General features: G+C 41.0%; 2 protein-coding genes across 5 annotated transcripts in view; one reads left to right on the forward strand and one right to left on the reverse strand.

Moving 5' to 3' along the window:
* The window catches only part of KCMF1 (potassium channel modulatory factor 1), a 53,813-nt gene extending 53,759 nt beyond the window's left edge, over nucleotides 1–54 (forward strand). Inside the window, exon 7 of the mRNA XM_035564222.2 lies at nucleotides 1–54. This exon is cut by the window's left edge and continues 2,115 nt beyond it. The gene's annotated coding sequence lies outside the window, so the exon portion shown is untranslated.
* A 3,127-nt stretch (nucleotides 55–3,181) lies between these two features.
* HOOK3 (hook microtubule tethering protein 3) overlaps nucleotides 3,182–18,543 on the reverse strand; it is an 88,645-nt gene continuing 73,283 nt past the window's right edge. For 3 of the 4 annotated variants that reach the window (XM_035564263.2, XM_035564266.2, XM_035564269.2), the window contains 4 exons: nucleotides 16,054–16,158; nucleotides 15,874–15,945; nucleotides 14,474–14,610; nucleotides 3,182–5,880 (listed from right to left, as the gene is read on the reverse strand). In XM_035564263.2, coding sequence (XP_035420156.1) covers nucleotides 5,865–5,880; nucleotides 14,474–14,610; nucleotides 15,874–15,945; nucleotides 16,054–16,158 — 330 coding nt within the window. In that variant the 3' untranslated portion in view covers nucleotides 3,182–5,864. Of the gene's footprint in view, nucleotides 14,611–15,873; nucleotides 15,946–16,053; nucleotides 16,159–18,543 lie in introns of all 4 variants that reach the window. The other variant, XM_035564264.2, reaches the window with a different exon arrangement.

The following is an 18,543-nucleotide window of genomic DNA, read 5'->3' on the forward strand; positions in this document are numbered from 1 at the left end:
CTTCTGCACATTACAATAAGACACACGGTTCAATAAAGCATTTTCAAGACTGTTGTTCAGTTGATTTTCTTTGTTGTTGATGTATTTACGCAGATAGTTTTGTTCCAGAGTATTCTGTAGCTGTCTTTAATTCCAGCGGTGTAGAAAGTCAGTTCATGTAAAAATCCTGGGTAATTGATATAAATGCGCTTGATGACTTACACACTTTGGCAGGGGATGAAGTAAGTAATCCAGGCCTCTTCGCAGGTAGGTGAATTCAGCTTTCTATTGGAAAAAATAAATTTTAAACAGGTTCTTCTCAGCGCATGTTGGGACGTGGGGGTGTGTGTGTGTGTGTGTGTGTGTGGTTGGTCTCTCGAGGATGTTTGCATCATATCATTCCCACACTCCACGTACTTGGGGAAGGGTGCAGACCAATGCTATCTGTGTTTAGACTCTGAGTATGTGCTGACTTGCATGTACAGGTGTGCTTAGGCATCAGACTAATTCCTTCAGAGATTAGAAGTCTTCACGTGTCTTTGGGGGGGTTGTGTTGTTTCGTTTTTCTTTTTTTTTTTTTTAAAGTTTAGAAATAATACAGAATGGCTACTAGGAAAGTGTTTATTCTAGTAGGCTACAGCTTTGTATTTGCAGGGCAGCATTTTTCCTTCACAGTGTGGGCTTTCTCAGGATTGTATTCTTGGGTGTTTCCCAAACACTTGTCCATAGAATCTTGAAAATACATGCTACAGTGAAAATAGCATTCAGAAACTTTCCAGAAGCATCTGGTAGGAGATTTTTATTTTTTTTCCCCCTGAGGGAGTGGAAGTGGGCGATCTACCCTTTCATAAAAGCAAGCCTTAGTACTCTGTACTCGCAAAATTCTGTGAGTTCAGTACGACAAACACAACGAAAGTGCATTTTAGCTTCCATCCACCTCTTGTCATTTGCCAGTGTTCTGACTGCCTTCACGTCTCTGGGATGTTTGGGTTGTCTGGGATGTTTGGGGAGTGGGGGTGTTTGTGTGGGCTGTTGTTTTTTTTTTTGGGGGGGTTGTTTTGTTTTTGGGGGGGGGTGTTTTGTTTTTCTTCCACCCTCTTTTACCACAGGAGTGGTTTGTAAGGCCTTCATGGTAGGCATGGAGGTGTGGTCTCAGGGAACTTGTGGGCACTCGTGTGGTCCAGAAACCAAGTGTTTAGATATATGTGTGTACAGTTGTGAGTTGTTTGCCTGTTTGGGAAGAATAAAAGGTAATTCTCTGCCACCACCCAGAAATCCTAGGAGGCAGAAATGCTCTGCTGCCTGCTGGGCCTCAGAAGACCTGAACTGGAAGCAATGGCTCCATGGGTGGTGACTCCTCCAGATCCATCACTTTACTCTTCCTGTACTTTACCCTAGCACACTTGTTTAACTTCTTGATTTGCCCTGTTTGCCAAATAAATGGGACACACTGCTGTTTTGAGGTCACTTTATTCTCCTGGCTCCTAAGAAGGATGATCAGTGCTTACCAGAGTGTCTGGGGCTGGAGAAGAGGGCCGATGCCCACCTGGGGGTGCTGCAGGCCAAGCAGGGCCCCAGGGCAGTGAAGTGAAGGGAGGGGTGAGGCAGGAAGAAGTGTGGGTCACAGGGCAGGGGTAGGGAGGAGGTGAAAAAAGAGTGATGGGCAGTGGGGGAAACAACAGGATAGCAGGGGGGCACGATGACCTCAGGCAGGAGAGCGGTGGAAATAGTGATCGGGGGAATGGGAGGGACTGGGGTGGGACTGAGAACAGCAGGCACTTTGTTATGTCCATGTCCCTCTTGTATGAGGGAGCCCACAGCTGGGCACAGCACTCCAGGTGTGGCCTCACCAGTGCTGAGGAGGAAGGAAGGATCACCTCCCACCACCTGCAGGCAGTACTTTGCCTGATGCAGCCCAAGACACCATTAGCCTTCTCTGCAGCTAGGACGCGTTGCTGGCTCATGTTCAGCTTGGTGTCCCTGAGGACCACCTGCCCCCCCCCACCCCGGTCCTTTTCTGCAGAGCTGCTTTCCAGCTGGGCAGCCCCAACATGTCCTGGAGCCTGGGGCTGTTCCCCTCTCTGGCTCCAGTCGTCCAGGTAGTTTTTGATCCACCCCACTGCTCACCCAGTCCGTACTTCAGCAGCTTGTCTTTGCGGCTCTCATAAGCAGGACGGTGTCAAAGGCCTTATGCAAGTCCAGGAAGACAAACACCCACTGCTCCTCCCTCATCCATGGGGCTGGTTGTGGCTTTATAGAAGCTCCTCCTGTGGGACAGGCCTCAATTCCCTCCCTTTGGTCAACCATGCAGGCCTCCTCGCATTTTTGCCTGACTTCCTATTCACCGTGTGCGATGCAGTGCTCTTGGAGGAGGTGATCCTTGAATACTCACCGGGTTTCTTCTGCCCCTTTCCTCCCCTTCCCAGTCACCCACCCCCTCCCCTCCACGCCCCCTCCCCTTGCCCTTGCCCAGGGCTGTCTTCTCAGTGCCTGCAGTGCAAGGAGGACTCATTACTGCCACAGCAGGGCTGCACCTCGCTGACAGAGGATGCAGACAAGGCGTGCTGCCCTTCTCTTACTGCACTCCCTCTAATCCTTGTACAAAGCAGCCCTGAAAGGCTGCTACAGGGCCTCTGCGCATCCCTTTACCCCCAGCATCACACAGGACAGTTGCAGGCTCAGTATCTCTCACTGATTGTTGCCCTCTCTTTCACAACCAGCAAAATTTACCCATGTTAATGCTGCCTGCCTGCTCCTTCCCCCTGCATCCCCACCCCAAGCAGCAAAGCTGTTCAGCAATGCAGAAGGGAAGGGCAGTTGCTCCTGTCCATACCCATACAGCTACCTCTATAGCTAAACTTCCATCAGCGAGAGGAAGTCATATTACTTCAGCAGCCTTGGTCTTTCCAGAGGCAAGGCATGCAGGTAGTTCTTGCAGTGATGGGCCAGCCACAGTGGATGCTTTCCAAGAGAAGGGAGGAGGTTCACATTTTCTGCTGAATTCCTGCTGCTGCCTACCTTCCCTTCATTCTACTTCACAAAGCCCTTGGGAAATGAGGCACGATGCCAGTGGTATATCTAAGAATCGGGCAGACCAGCTGACACCAAAAATGTTCTCATGCACACAAGCCAGAAGCTTCAATGCCAACTGTGCGTTGGCTTCAGTTTAAAACCGAGCACCGAACAAAGGCAAAGCAAGCACTTGTGTTTTATATAAGCCTTTATTTACAACTTGTTTAACAACTGTACACTCTTCTGTAACCTTGGAAGCATTAGTGTATTTGACTGGGAAAAAATATTAAACCTTTTGATTCTAATGGTCATCACCGGGTATTTTTTGTCTATATACAGATATGTATATTAATACTGCTACCATGACAATCTGGTAGTTACACATTTCATAGATGAACCGAAATGGGAAATTAATGTTTTGACACTCTAGGAATCCATTCTCTTACAGAAAATATATCACTGTCAATTTCACAAACAGTTACTTTGATAATTGGTCAACACTTAATTTTGGACTGTCAAACAAGCTGCTATTAAGAAAGTAAAAGAGTTTTCTATGCAGCATAAATGAAGTTAGTATATCAGAGACATGCTGGAGATCACCTCTGCATTGTGAGCTCGCAATCACCTCGTGACAGAGATGCTACGCTAATCTAATTAAAGTAGCCAGCTCGTTTGCTGAAAGCTACCTTAAGTTTCTCTGTTGCATTAGTGAACTCAAGTTTTGTCAAGCTAAACACAGTTACATATAAATGTCTTAGGCTCAAGAACAACCGATACATAGTTTCTAAACTGCACAAACCACTTGGATAAATGAGGTACAGCAAAGCTTCGGCTCGGGGCACCCTTGCAGGCAGGTGTGACAAAAGCAGCTATCCCCTCACACCCCGCGCGGAACCGCTGCCCTCGGCGGTCCCGCACCCAGCGTGGCCTGGAGAAGGGCGTGCTCCCGACAGAAGCGGCACTAGCAAATGGGAGACGAACTATGCCTGGGACACACAACGGAAAGTAAGGGGTTTTTCTAATAAAGCTTGCCCTGACACAGAACAAAAGGGATCGATGGCTGGGACCTGGAAAGACGCAAACCTCTCAGCTCTGCTGGACTCAGCCCGGCAGGAGCGCCGCTGCCCGGACCCTCCTGCAGCCCACCTTGGGCTGCGCTGCCACAGGCGCTGCCGGGCCAGGAGGACAGGTCCTCACCCGCCAGGCGCTGTCAGGCAGAGCAGCACCGCCGGCACGGGCAGCCCAGCCCCGGGAACCCGCCGTCCCATCCCCTCGTGCGGGGGCACCCACCCGCTGCACAGAGCGGTGGGTCTCGCTCTGCCTCTCTCCGAGCGGCTCGGTTTGGCACAACGCGCTGAGGTAGGGGCACCGAGGGCACCATGCACCCCGAGGGCCCCAGGCACACGCAGACACACGGACACGGCCGCGCCCACAGCTGCAAGCAGCAGGACTGGGCGCCCTGTGCCCGAGTGCTGCGGGGCCCAGGGGTGCCGCTCCCCAGCGCCGCTGCCCCGAGACGAGTGCCGCTCCTGGAGAGCGTGCGTGCAGCTGTTTTTGCAGGATTAGGATCCAGGCGAGCGAGAACGGGGTTCCCCTAGAACTGGGCTTAAACCGCGCGGCTCGGGGTACTCTGCTTCCAGGTTCTGTTGGGTGTTTGCGGCGCGGCCTGTGGCTGGGCAGCCCTCTTTTCCCACCTCTCACATACCAACCCCTGTACAACGAACGTCTTAACTTAGACCACTACAGTACCCCCTTGCCTTCTGGATCTTGCCAGTACTGGATGTCCAATACAAAACAAAGATACAGTAGTACAAATGTGCAGATTTTTAAGAATATTAAATAAGCAGCTCTTTAAATTAATATAGGCAGCACAAAGCATTTCGAGTTATACTGTCTAAATATTGCAAATCTTATAGCTAAACTTCATAATACAAAGAAACAGCCAAGCTAGTGCAATTGGAAATGAAATAGCTAAGACTGCAATAATGAGAAAAGAAATAGTACAGGTAAAATATAAACAACCCAAATTATAAACTGGCAAGGACAATCTGCATAATACTGAAGGTGTAGACAGCTTTCATCCTTATCTCCATTCACGTTCCTTCCTCAGATTGTTTAACAATTGTACACAGATTGGAAAAAAAAATGTTTCTGAAAGAAACAGACAACACAGCTAAAACGTAGAGAGAAAAATACAACAGCCACAAACTACTGCATATATACATAGTAAGGAAGCAGGCAGTGTCTGTAAGCAAAGGACTGCACAGTAGTTTGCCTGTCTCAGAGATTATCTGATGAACCTTGCCTGGTTTTCTAAGGAAGATGGGCTGGCCAAGCAGCAATTCATGAGTCATTTCTCCTGGTAAAACACCTCCTTGGCTTTACTTTTAATTATTTAAAGATTCAAAGTATATCCTTTAAGGGTGCAGGTGCTTTAAAATTTTAACAGTAACCAAAAGGCATTTTTAGGAACTCATTAAGACTAGTTTTTTTTATAGTTCAGTATATGAAAATGTTGCAGGAGGTCTGTGTGTTAATGCTGTTAATCAGAATTAAATGGAGTGGACAGACAGAAGTAAAATGGAGAGCTGACAGTGCTCTGTCAGTTTGCAGAACGCCTCCTGTAGAGCTCTGAATACTGGATTTCCTCTCTTTTAGCCTCATAGGAGACTTATTGTGAAGAGAAATAGTAAATGGAAGCAGGAAGTGCGAAAGCCACTTCCCAAGATGGTAGGCTTCTCTGCAAGTAGATCTCCCTTTGAAATCAGATGCCCATGAGTCTTAAGTGTAGAACTGGTTAAGTTTTGGTTATGCAGTCTGGACAGAAAAGCAAGTCATGCACTGAACAGTCCCTGTTATAACAATGCTGCAGGTCATGCAACCACATCACTGCAAATAAAAGAATAAAGAGAAAGTTAAAAAGCAGATAACATCACCATTTAAAAAACAGAGAACAGAACAAGTATTTTCAAAGCAGTTCAGTAAGGCCGTTTCTACTTAGAGTTGTGCAAATTCATGGGAAAAACATCTTTGCCAGAGCAGCTCTTCAAACTAACAGGAAGATTGTATGCCAAAAATTGGGAACAGCAACGAAATAGCTTCAAACAATATCAAAATTTAGACCCAGTTCGGTCAAATTTAAACACTTCTGAGTGAAGTCCTGCAGGCCACCATTCTCTGCTAACATAGCTACGGAAACTAAGTTTACACAGCTATGAAAATCTCTGGCATTCCTGCTGTCTGTGAGGACAACCAGTGGAAAAAAAATAAAAATCAAACTCAATATAAAGTCAAAGGTGCCTGTCCAATACTGTGCATGGTTATAAACTAAAAGACAATCATCAGGGTCAAAACGACACTGCCTGAGACTTCAAGCTCTGAGCACCGCAAATAAACTTCAAGCATTTATATTTCATCAAAGATCATTCTGTGCATGACACTAAAACGACATCACTGTCATGCTACACTGGCAAGCGCTACTCATTCGTTGCATGCAGGTTTTAATCACAAGGAAATTACACATATTCTTGTTAAAACACACCAAGTAGGAGCCCTAAGACCACATCACAATACTGCGTAAGTGAATCTAAGTCTGGAGGACAACTGGATAGGCTGCATACTGCTCCATCCTTGCTGATACACTCTCCCTTGTGGCCAGTGGACTGACAGGTGGAATGCTTTACTAACACAGCTACGGTGCTTTCAGGTTCGCCGAGCAGCACAAATATCCTTACACAGCACGGCAGAGCACTAACTGCTCATTCTCACTTTCACTTGTCCCTCACTGTGATGACGCAAAGAGTAAAGTAGCTTCACCCAACTGAAATCACACTGTGCAAACCGTTTCTCTCCCCGTTTCCAACTCCCTAGTATTGCACTAGTCAAGCACAGTTCTAAGAACAGCTCCTGTGACAGGAAAACCCAGGTTACATACACAAGGAAAAATACTCATAACTAAACTCAAGGTCTTAGAGCGAAAAAAGGTCTTTCTGCTGCAAGTCCTGCAGCTTGTATGTCCCTCTTTTTTCCTTTTCAGAATACTGATCAACTAACAGTTGAAAAACAAACAGAAAGATACATACATAAATCAAATGGAATAAAAACAGAAAATGCTTAAAAAGAACACATTCAAAGCAGACCTTGGGAGTGTATGTGGAGTAATTACTGTCTGTTTGAGATGTGCTGTTATGCTTGCTTTGCACTGCCTGGATGCAGAAAGTTACAGAGTTCAGGATTAATTATATGAAGATTACTGTAGTTAGTCAATAAAAAATAAAAGTTCAAGCTACATAAGAATTTACCTATTCTATTATGCATAAATGAATACAGACTACTCCTTTAATCTCACCTGGCTATTACACAGTTCAGACTTACTGTTTTGTAATGCTCTGAGTGACCTGATGCACATATACAGAAATGACATTACAGGTTTCTCTTTGGGACATTAGTACTTTTAAAGAGGACTTGTAAATTCTGGACAGTGTATTCTCTTCTCTTTTGAGGACGTACAAATACCTCGGTTCATCTGAGAGTGCCCTTTTCAGACCTGAAATTCTTATCTTGTTCTAAAATAACTGTCTGTTAATTTCCTTCTCTTGGGGAACTTCTCAAAATGAATCAATACTTTCAGAAGCTACCTGTTGCAGCAGCTCTCCAGAAGATGACAGAAATGTGAGCATAAATTCACTCAGCATAACCTGTCATTATTCCTGTGGCACCTTCAGAATGAGACAGTTTATTCAGCATGACCTGCCTGTAGAGGAGTGACTTTTCCTTTTCTTACCAGTACAAAATATTTCAGCTATATGTAACTGATGGCTTGCTGTCAGCCTGCGGGATTATTTCTTGGTGAGACATCTCCCTTCAATATTCAGCACCAGATCTCATTAGCTCCATTTCATTGTAAGTGGTTAATTAGTGACTTAAAACCTCCTTAACTTCTCTCTGTCATCCTGTGTTTTTCCCACACGCAGACATGACAGACGACTCCTGCACGTCACAGCCTCAGAAGGGATGGGAACCTCTCCTTCTCACTCACCTGGCCAGCTCTGGAGGCACCTATCAGCACACTTACTTCAGAACAGTGCTCACACAAGCCAAACCTGATGCAAAAAAAAAAGACACCAAACAACCCAACCCGACCCCATGTTCTTTCTAAGAAACTACTTTTATATTCAGTGTATGTTCAGTCCTAATAAAGACAAGGCTTTCTGTAGCTATCCACTGTCTATAACTAGTATTTTGTAACAGAACCACCAAAGTCATCAGGGCAATGCATCTTTACTTGCAAAGAAGGATAGTACTTACCTGAAAGTATGGGTAGTACTTACTTAGTACTATCCTTACTTTAAAGTCTAACACTACACTCATACCAAATATTTCTGCCAAGTTTCTGCTTTAAGTTAACTGTCTCCAGATTTCTCTTCCTGCAGATTTTCTAAAATTACTTAATGGCTTCTACTGCTAACGTTTTCTTTCCTGCATCTATTCTTTCTTTCTTCATGGCATTTCCTTTAGATTTTAGGCCTAAAAGAACCTATTGACATAGCATCTTTTCAGAACTGTGTTAACACCACTTCAAATTTTTGTAATTCTTACAATCACAGAATACAAAGTGGATTATAAATTATAAGAAGCATGGCCTTTTAATGTCACATTTATTACTATTTCAATATTTTACTGATACTGCTAAATACAAACCTAAAAATCCCTCAAAACCACTGACACCCTCAAGAAACAGGTTTATTCTCCCGGTTACCAACCTTTGGTGACTGAGAACTAGAGTCTCTGCTTTATAAAATTTGTACTACATAAGGAATGTTTCATTCAAATAACGACAATAAAAAATAACCTAATGGTTTTATTTCAACTGTGTTATAATATTGCAAGTATTTTATGACAACAGAACGATTTTTTTGGGAAGCCGCCTTGGCTACAGTGCCACGTGTTGGTACAATGTCCTGTAGGACTGTATGATTTGTCAAGTTTTCTAAGACTTCTCTATCTACATTCATTCATTTTCAATCTACATTCATTAGCTGATCTAGGTATCAATTCAGTAAGCTGATGATATATTTAAAAAATGACCTTTGTATCCCAGTATTTCAGTGAATCCACTAAAATAAAAATCAAGCAAAAAGAGAGAACAGGACTAGGGAAATCCTCAGCATCTCCAAATACTGCAGTGAGATTGTCAATGGAGACAAAATCTCCAGGGATTTGCTGTAGAAGATTAAAGAAGTCTGAGGATGCTCATAGTGACAGTTCCTGTTTTACTGACATCGGAAAAGCCTCCAATATTTTATCAACTACAATTCAAAGTTAATTAGAAAAACAGCTCCAAAGGCTCAGATTTCATTTTACTACTTTTAAACTACCACCAAAAGGCAGAACGGTGAAAGACACGCTGCTCTTCAGATTTTTGTACTTAATGGTTGCTTTTATCTGTCTTCTCCACCTTCAAACTGAAGAAATCAACCCTTATTTTTACTTACATTCTGCAAACTACTGACAGGCTTCTGCTCCTTTTTTGGTCTTCCAGAGGGAAGAAGCATCACAGGAGCAAAGCTACAGAATCAGTGATGTCAGGAAGCTTTCTGGATTCCTTGGAAGTGACTAACTTGAGATGTGGCTAGAATTTGACACAGAATTTGACAGCTGCCTTTGCCTGACCCCAGAGAACAGGATCTGGTTTGTAAAGATGTTCTGAGTGCAAATGAGACTCATTCCTTGCCACTCCTGGCTCCTCTATCAGCATATACAATACTGTAAGAGTCCACTTCTCTCTCCTGATGAAAGGCACGAAGTAGGAAAGCCTTGCCAACACAGAGGAGAGCTGGACTGCTCAGATTTGAGAAAGGACATGCCTGGGCTGTGTGCAGCTTGTGTGGTTCAAGAGCTCATTCATCAAATTCCAGGCTTACCCAATCTTCACATTTAAATTCTTACGTTTATGACTCACCATTTCATTTTAACAGAACACTACATGTATCATACTGCCAGCGTCAGCTAATACAGCTGTTCTAAGGAAGGGCTTCTGATGAGGTTTCCTTCTGAGCATATCACCTGAGATCACATTTCAGTCATAATCCAGCTTTCAATCTATTCTGCAGGTGACACCTGAAATACAACTACTTTTTCCAAGTGGAACAAACATCGCTTGAAACTATTTCTTGTAAAGGAGGCCTCTTTTAGCTATTTATTTGCACAATACTGGTGAGAAAATGCCTCCAAAATTTGCTAAACTTGGTTTGGAGATGTCAAAGCTTATCAACTTAGTATTACTGCAAAAAACAGAGTCCATGTTCTACCTAAAACACGTGCAAAAAAACACAAGAAGTCAGTATATCTGACTTAGAGTGCAAAAATAGCTCCCTCATCAATCCTTGCAAAATGTCAGAATGTCCAGGGGAAAAAAAAAAAAACACTACAAAATGAATAAAATTCAGGAACTGTTTTGTTTTGTAAGAAAAAGAAAAACTAGCCACATTCAAGACGGTCTTCCTCCAATCACTAACTAGAAGAAAATCAAGTTCTGAAGTTAAGATATTTTCCAATTATCATATCTACAGAAAACGTCAACATATCAATATAATCAAACCCACTACAGCTCATCCAGGAAGCTATGGACAGCCTCATACACTAGAGAACTGAGAAAACAAAGGCTACGTGCATAAGTCAAAACACCAAGGGCTTTAAAATCTACAAATCCCCTTAAATTTTCTTGACAGCTTGCACATACCACGTACTATCAAGATGATCATAAAGCAGCAATAGGATTGGTCAATATTAATTCTTTCATACACATTGAATATAAAATTGACAGTGCTGTCTACATGAATAGAAGGCCACAAAGAACTTTAAGAGTTAATACTACCACCTCAAGGGACATGATCAGAACAGCACAGGATTACCATTTGGTCATTTCCAAAGAGATAATGAAAAACACCTTGTAGCCAATGTGTATGTACTTCATTTTACAATATATACAGCTGTGTGCTACAGTTTGTTTTCCTCTGCACTGTGGATGGGACACATAACCCTTAAATTAGATTACAACATTTGGAAAATGTATGCTAGGATCCAAGTGGTTAAATGTTGCTGTAAGGAAACTGGGGAACATGAATACTCTTTTCTGTAACGTCTGATCACACATGCTAACAACTTAACATGGAAATACTTAAACTGGACCGCACACACATCCTGTAAGACCAGAAACTAGGTTTCAGCTCTAAACAACAGCATTTAACTGTTACATGTTGTTGGCATTTAATTTAAATCTCCCAGAAGGACTATTCTGGGCATATCCTCAGCACAGTACCTAGGAACGTATTCTCACGAACTTTTTAGCTGTTTTATCACTGCCCTGAAGAGCTTTTTTTTTTTTTTTTCTTTAAGACCAGTCTGCAGGCTTTTTTTTTTTCCTGTAGTGTATCAAGACAGCCTATAATTTAACAATTGTCACTACAGTTTTGATGTCAATAGTCTTTGTTGCCTCCAAAAAAGTCTTCCTAGAAGTTTCTTTGAAGTATGTATTGTACTAAGAGAATTCTGTTTTACAAGGCTTTTTTGCTATATTCTTTTACTGAAGATACAAAGAATAGACAGCATTCACGGCTAGCTCTGTACAGGTACTTATTACCTCATGTCACACTCTCAGCCCTTGTTTTTTAATAGCACGCTACTTCCAAAACTACAAAACAAGCAAGATTTCTTCAGAGCCATCCACACTAAACAATTAAGAATTGCTGTATGCAGCAGATAATCAAAGGAAAATGCTAAATAACGCAGAATTAAATTTCGTTGACTACCATTAGAAGTCAAAAGAAATGACTTATTGGAACTGGACAGAGAGAGATGCTCTTTAGATGTATAGGTATAAGACTGCAATACATTTTTAGATTTTTATATTCAACACAAGCTCTGAGCTTCTGTTGAATACACGCTTCAGTGTCTTATCTTATGGGAAAATGGAAAGCCCAAACAGAAAGAGGAGAACCTACAGAACAGAAAATAAAAATCAACAACCAGAAAAGAGGAGAGGGAGAGAAGCCACGACAGAGAAAACCTAAAGACAAAGCTTCTAATCAGCATTTGTACATCTCCCAGCCATCAGGGGCATTTGTCTGTCATCAGAACTTTGGAGGCAAAATAGTAAAATAAATGTTACAATAATTAAAGCAAGTAGTTTTATTCTAGTTTGCAGATTGCATTCAAGTGATTTTAGATATGCAACTAATAGCAACAGTAAATAAAATTATTAAATAAATTTAAGAGAGAAACCCTCCCATTAAGGTCCTGGTGTTCCTTTCTTTCACAAGTAGGCTTTGGCAGTTTGATAACAGACAAAGACAGTGAGATTAGAATAAAAATGGAGTTTTCAGTGTTCTTAAATTCTTTCTCTGGGTGACACATAACGCTCTACTCTCAAGCAAGAACATCAAATCTGGTTACTTGCTCCTGTTCACACATGGCATGCAGTAAAGAGTTCTTCAAATGACTTGAATGGATTGCACAAAAAAATCAGTAGAAGATTTCACACAAAAACTGTGGTCATCTTGCTACGTAATATATAAAACTTCTTTGATCTGTTAGCATTTGGTATCTCAGTAAGAGACAGCAAAACGAGGATCAGCTCACTGAACTACAGAAATTGTCCTAAACTGCCTTTGTTGCTTAACTGCCATTGTTAACTTTTCTCCACACAAAAAGATACTTCTGCTGTCTCAACTTTACCTTGCAAGTATAGCCCAGACTTTTCACATCATGAATTAAAGAGCAGAATTTTTAGAAAATTGTTTTTCTTCCAAATGTGGGGCATAAAAGACAAACTTATATGAAGTTAATGAACTTCGTATGTTTTTGTATTACGGGGAAAAAAAAACAACTACATTTTTCAGACACATATTGAAAGCATTCTTAGCCTAGATTAAAACAGATGATGTACTTGAGGATAAAGGAGTACCTACAAGTGCCATCCACCTATTCCTTACCCTTTAATCTAGGTGTACTCATTTTAACTATCCTTTGTTCGACCCACTGAAGTTGTGAATTAATACAGGTCTTCAGATGCTTACTAAATGCTAATATGCCTTTTTTCTGAAGCTATTTATGAAGAAATGTCTTCACTGGGAAGGGCATCAAAATAAGGTAAAAGAATAAATGTAGAAACCAGACTGAACATGCATTTAGGGGGCCAAAGAGTCTCTAAATGAAAAATGTTTAAAACTGAATCACCACAAAATAGATTGAAGCCTTCAACCTATACTCAGGTCCTCTGTGTCCATCAATTCTTTGACAAAAACAATAGCCAGAACATAGAATCGCTCAGGGAAAAAGCAGAATTTTATAGGACCAGGGCCTAAATTAATACTAGGGACCATCTGCCACCCCACTGATCAACATGAAGGTGCTACAGAGAGCGACATATGATCAACTAGCTACATGCTAAGAAGGTAGTACAACAAATTACAGCCAGTTTTCAACAGTCAGCAACATGCTCACCTGAAGGCACTGGTACCATTAGTAAGGCAACTGATACAAATATACCCTGAATCAATATATTAAAAGCAAGTTGCTTAGTAGGGGATGACAACTGAAGCATGTTAACATCAACAACGTTAATTTAGGCCTCAATCCATTATCTACTGTTAGTCCATAATTATAAAAAATTAATACAAATGCTTTTTTTTTTTTTAAATGGATGATGCAGTAGCATATTAAAGCATTTCAAATATTTCTCGATCTTTTTATACTATATATTAACCACACACTTGATCTAGAAGAGTGGGACAAACCATTTGAAAATATTCAGTTCTGTCAGCAACAGGTAAAACCAGCAGACAAACAAAAGCCTTAAAAATCATCCTGCTTCCCTACTAAATGCCAAGAATAAGAGCAAACTTTATACATAGGAGATTTTCTTTTTTAAAAAGATATTTCTTGTTGCCGATAAGTGTTTTAGCTGCAAATATATTTTACAATAACATTATATACTAATTTTGCATTTTTGTGATGAGTTTTCAGCCTTTTTTTGAAGCACAAAAATAAAAAGCTTAATTCCTTTTAACAAAGGCAGTCTTGTAAAGCATCACAACCCTTATAGGCACAAATGTATCAACTGTGACAGGAAATTCACATTGTTACACAGCCCATATGAGGCTTTTTGTAAGGGACCAGGCTTCATACAAATTTAAAAGATTCCATTATTGTACAACACTCCTCTAGATGTTTTCAAAACTTTGGCACATTCAGAAAAATGCAGAGAGAAAAAGGGACAGATGGACTTCAAAAAACACAAACAAAGGGCATTAAAAAACAATGAGGAAACCATAATAAAACCCTTTCCTGAACTGTAAAATAATGGTGGTAACAAGGGAGAAAGAGAAAGGATGCTGGTTGCTTTTTGTTGAACGGTGTTACTTGCAACAGAAGTGGCCTTGATCATAGGGCAATTTTCTTTCTAAGGGCAAGGCTTCTCTACCTTGCAGTTGCTGGCTGGACATGACCAGGGTACGATCTCCTTGTGCTCGTGGCTTGCCTTTGTCTAGCCAGGAAGGACTGTCCTGAGCCTGTGCTAGCTAGTCTGTCTTCCGCTGCTTTTTTATGCAGAGTCATTCCCTATGGAAAAGAGAAACTTCTTAGAAAAAAGTAGAACATGTAACATTCAACAACTTCATTCATTTACATTTTATTGCCTCTTCTTCACCAACACTTACTAGGTTGTTTTGAATTTCAAACACAAAGCATCACATTTTCAAGGCTAAGGCAAAAACATCCTTCAAGATCTTTTACCATGTGCTTTTTTTTTTTTCCCCCAGTCACTGTCTAGTTTGGAATACATTGTTGAGCAGCATGTCCCCCGGTTTCCCACATCTGACAAAATGCTTCCCCACATAAACACAGCGACTGGACAAGCCTTTTCAAAATTGCCTCCCCTTGTCACCCCAGATCCCTTTAGCATACTGAGTGAGAAGAGTACTTCTCTTCTGAAAGCAAATTCTTTCCATCTCTACACTAGCTCATATGGCAGGATCACACCTTGAAAGAAAGCATGTTTTCAGCAGGAATGAATGCAAGGAGGAAACGAGAGTTCGAAGAAATAAAAAAAAGCTGTGATGGGTTGTATAGTTGTGTACAAAAGCAGAGGCTAATTACAAGAAAGACCCTGCCCAGGGAAGACAGTGAGGAGGAATTTGAACTCTATGGTGAAGAAGAAGAAAACATGAATGTTACATGGGTCATGGATTCCTTCTATCAGGACAGCAGACTCAGTGCAGCCACACTCTCCCAAAGAGAAGTCTTGTACACATTTGCTGAAGGTGAAAAATCTCCTTGCACACATGCCCAGAAAAAGCTGTGTGGCTGCTTTTTTATACTCTGAATATTTTATGGGAGGGCCACACACCTGTGTTTGCCCTTCACTTGGGGCTAAACCTGCACCTAGGTTAAAGAGGTTGCTTCTCAGAGTGCTTACTGCAGCAGTAAGCTTTGTGCCCCTTCATTTGAAAAAATGAGACGGCTGCAGAATCAAAGTACATCTGAGCACTGTAAGTCAGCATAAATGAAGGACTAGAATTTCAAGATAGCAATCTGAAGCTTCCTTCCCTCTATAAAATGCCATTTCTGGTCTTAAAATTTGAAAAATAACAAAAATGTTCTTCCTCACTTACCCCAAGGTTAACAGAGGAATATAGTCTTATATAACAATAACTTAAAATGATTAAAAAGCATTTGTTTCTGTGTCTTGTGTGTTGGAAATTGATTTTCAAACAAAAAAATAATGTAAATAAATGAAGAATTCCATGAACAACCTTGAAATAACTAATATTAATCCCTTTGGGTTTTTTTGATTGTTTGTTTGAAAGTTTGGGATTTTCTTACCATATTATACCAGGCACTAACAATAAATTTCTCCTCCATTTCTCTTTGACTTTTTGTTTTTTCATATTCTTTCTATAAAAAAAAAGCATACATTTAAAAACAAAGTACAACAAGTATTAGTCTATACCTAAAAAACCACAAGAATAACACACATCTACCAGGAAACACGAAGATTACTACCTCCAATGAATGAAACATTCTATCCCGTTCTTGCAACTGATTTTTCAGAGCCTGAATCTCAGGAGCTGCACCCTGGTTTTGCTTAGGGTCTAAGGTGCGGATGACCTGTAAGAGAAAAACAGATCGTTTTAAATTAAACACTGCAAAAGCAATCTAATTAAGTGAAAAAAAATCAAACAATTATAACCATGCAAAGCTGATTAAAAAACAAAAAGTGACTTAAACCATATCAATGGTAAGAAAAGACACTCCAAGATGTGGAGTAGAGGGATGTGCAGTCTTAAGAGGCTGACTCCCGTGAAACAATCTTGCTGAACAGCATGACAGAGGCTCTGCCTCTGAGCATCAGCCATGGTATGTTGGAGAATCTGAACTGGGTTCTCTTCTATGTGACCATGAAACAACACTACTAATAGGAAAAGTAGAACTTAAGAAATTCACTATCCCAGACTCACATATGCAGGTCCTTTCTCTGGTTACTCTACCTTGGGGCCACAGTGGTGGAAATGTTTTCTCAAAGACTTTTTACGAGGCTCCAAAAGCTCAGGTTTACTTACATATTCCCTGTTAATTCCTCCCCTTCAATTTATGGGCCACTTCAATCTGGAAAGACTACACCTGGTGCTACGGGGTACCATTGGGGTATCAGGTGCTGCTATTTCTAGAAAACTTATGCCAAAAAGCATCCTGTGGCACATGCATGATCACTATGTTACTAATACGATGAACAGACACCTAGTTATGTTCATGTGTGGCATCCATCGCAGGCAGCATTTGAGTGCTATCAAGCACAGAGCTCAGCTAAGAACAAATGCAGCAAAATGCTTAGATACCTAAGCTCTCTGTAATAGAAAATGGCAGACAAGTTTTTAACATGCTGGGGATATATAGGAAGAGACTTCTCCTTTGTCTTCCTAACCATTTCAGAATGATATATAAATGCTGAAATAAAACAATGCTTTCAATTTTACTAGTTGTTTTTACGGAATAGTATTCAGGGAAGACGACTCATGGAAGTATACTAGGTTTCTAAGAAAACATACACTAGACTTAGATATACTTTCTATAGTGGAAGGCTGTAATGATTGTACTCGTCTTCACAAAAAAAAAGTGAAAGTTGATGAGATCACAAAAAACTAACCTAAGAAGAAAAATTAATGTTACTGTTATATAAAGCACCCTATAAAGTAACACAGTACATACAAACAAATCTTATTGAAGGGGGAAATCAGGATTCTGTCTTTCACCAGAATACTCTAAGAATATAAGATGCAAAAGAGAAAACAGAAAAAAAGAAAAAGAAAGATTTGTTTAGTTTTCCAGAAGGCCTTTGAAACATCTTCAAAGTAGTCACCGAGAAAACCACACAGAAATAAAGGAAGGAAGCCTAGAGTTCTGACAGATTAGGAACCCATTTACAGATTCCCATTTAACTCAATCCATACACAGCAGAGACTTTGATGTTATCGTGAATAGACGAAACAGATGAATGAAAATGCTAGTATGCTTTTAAGAAACTCAAATAAAATATAGGAAGTATAGAAGAAATGGGGCTATGGTTGAGACGACAATATTGCCATTTTAAAGCTGGTAGTATACCCACACCCTCAATTCCATATTCAAATATTTGCCACCTTCTAGCCCGAAGCATACATTAAGTAGTAAAGGTGAAAAGCAATACTAAACATCAGTAGGAGAATCGAACAGCTTGTGTAAGTAGTTCAGTCAAAAATACTACTTTACGTAGAAAAAGCATCTGTTAAAAGAGTTCACATTAAAATGGTTTCTAAACCAGTTAGCTAAACCAAGACATGAACAGAAGGAAACCAGGGGCAAAAGATGAACAAAGAAAGCAAAGTCCACTTTAAATTGGTGAGAATGACTCTGCCACGTGTGTAATTACCTCTGGCTGTAAACTCTAAGGGCTACGACTGAGAGAACTTCTCAGAAGCCCCATAAAAGAAAAAAAAAAAAAGATGAGCAATTTATGTGAGCAATCAGAATTCAGTGAAATCTGAAGCAGCTAAAAGCTACATTGATAAAAAGGTGTATCAAAATTATCTGCTCCAGGTAAGGGAGACATTACTGACTGAGCACTGTGAGAAGCCTACACCATCCGGAAGCACACACAAATAGATCCAGTGAGGCAGAGAACCCCAAACTTCCTCTTCCCTCTCTGCCTCTTATTCTTCAACCAAAAGAAGAAAAGCTGATACAAGCTTTTTGTTGGTTTGTTGTTTGTTGGTCCAATTGTGCCTGCACTTGGTGGCACTAAGCCACATTGCATGTACGAAGAGGCATAACTACTCAGGGAAGATGTGCTGGAAGTCCCCAGAAGCCTCAGCAAAAATGCCAATTAAGGAGTACTTCTGTTTATCGAGCTTCCCTCCCTTGAATTGGTTTACATAAGTGGTTCTCTGATTCTGAAACAGAGCAGCACAGCTGTTTCAGGAATTTCTCCATTACCAATCCTAGTATGGATGCTCAGAG

This window comes from Cygnus atratus, chromosome Z, assembly GCF_013377495.2.
Source record: "Cygnus atratus isolate AKBS03 ecotype Queensland, Australia chromosome Z, CAtr_DNAZoo_HiC_assembly, whole genome shotgun sequence".
Lineage (NCBI taxonomy): Eukaryota > Metazoa > Chordata > Aves > Anseriformes > Anatidae > Cygnus > Cygnus atratus.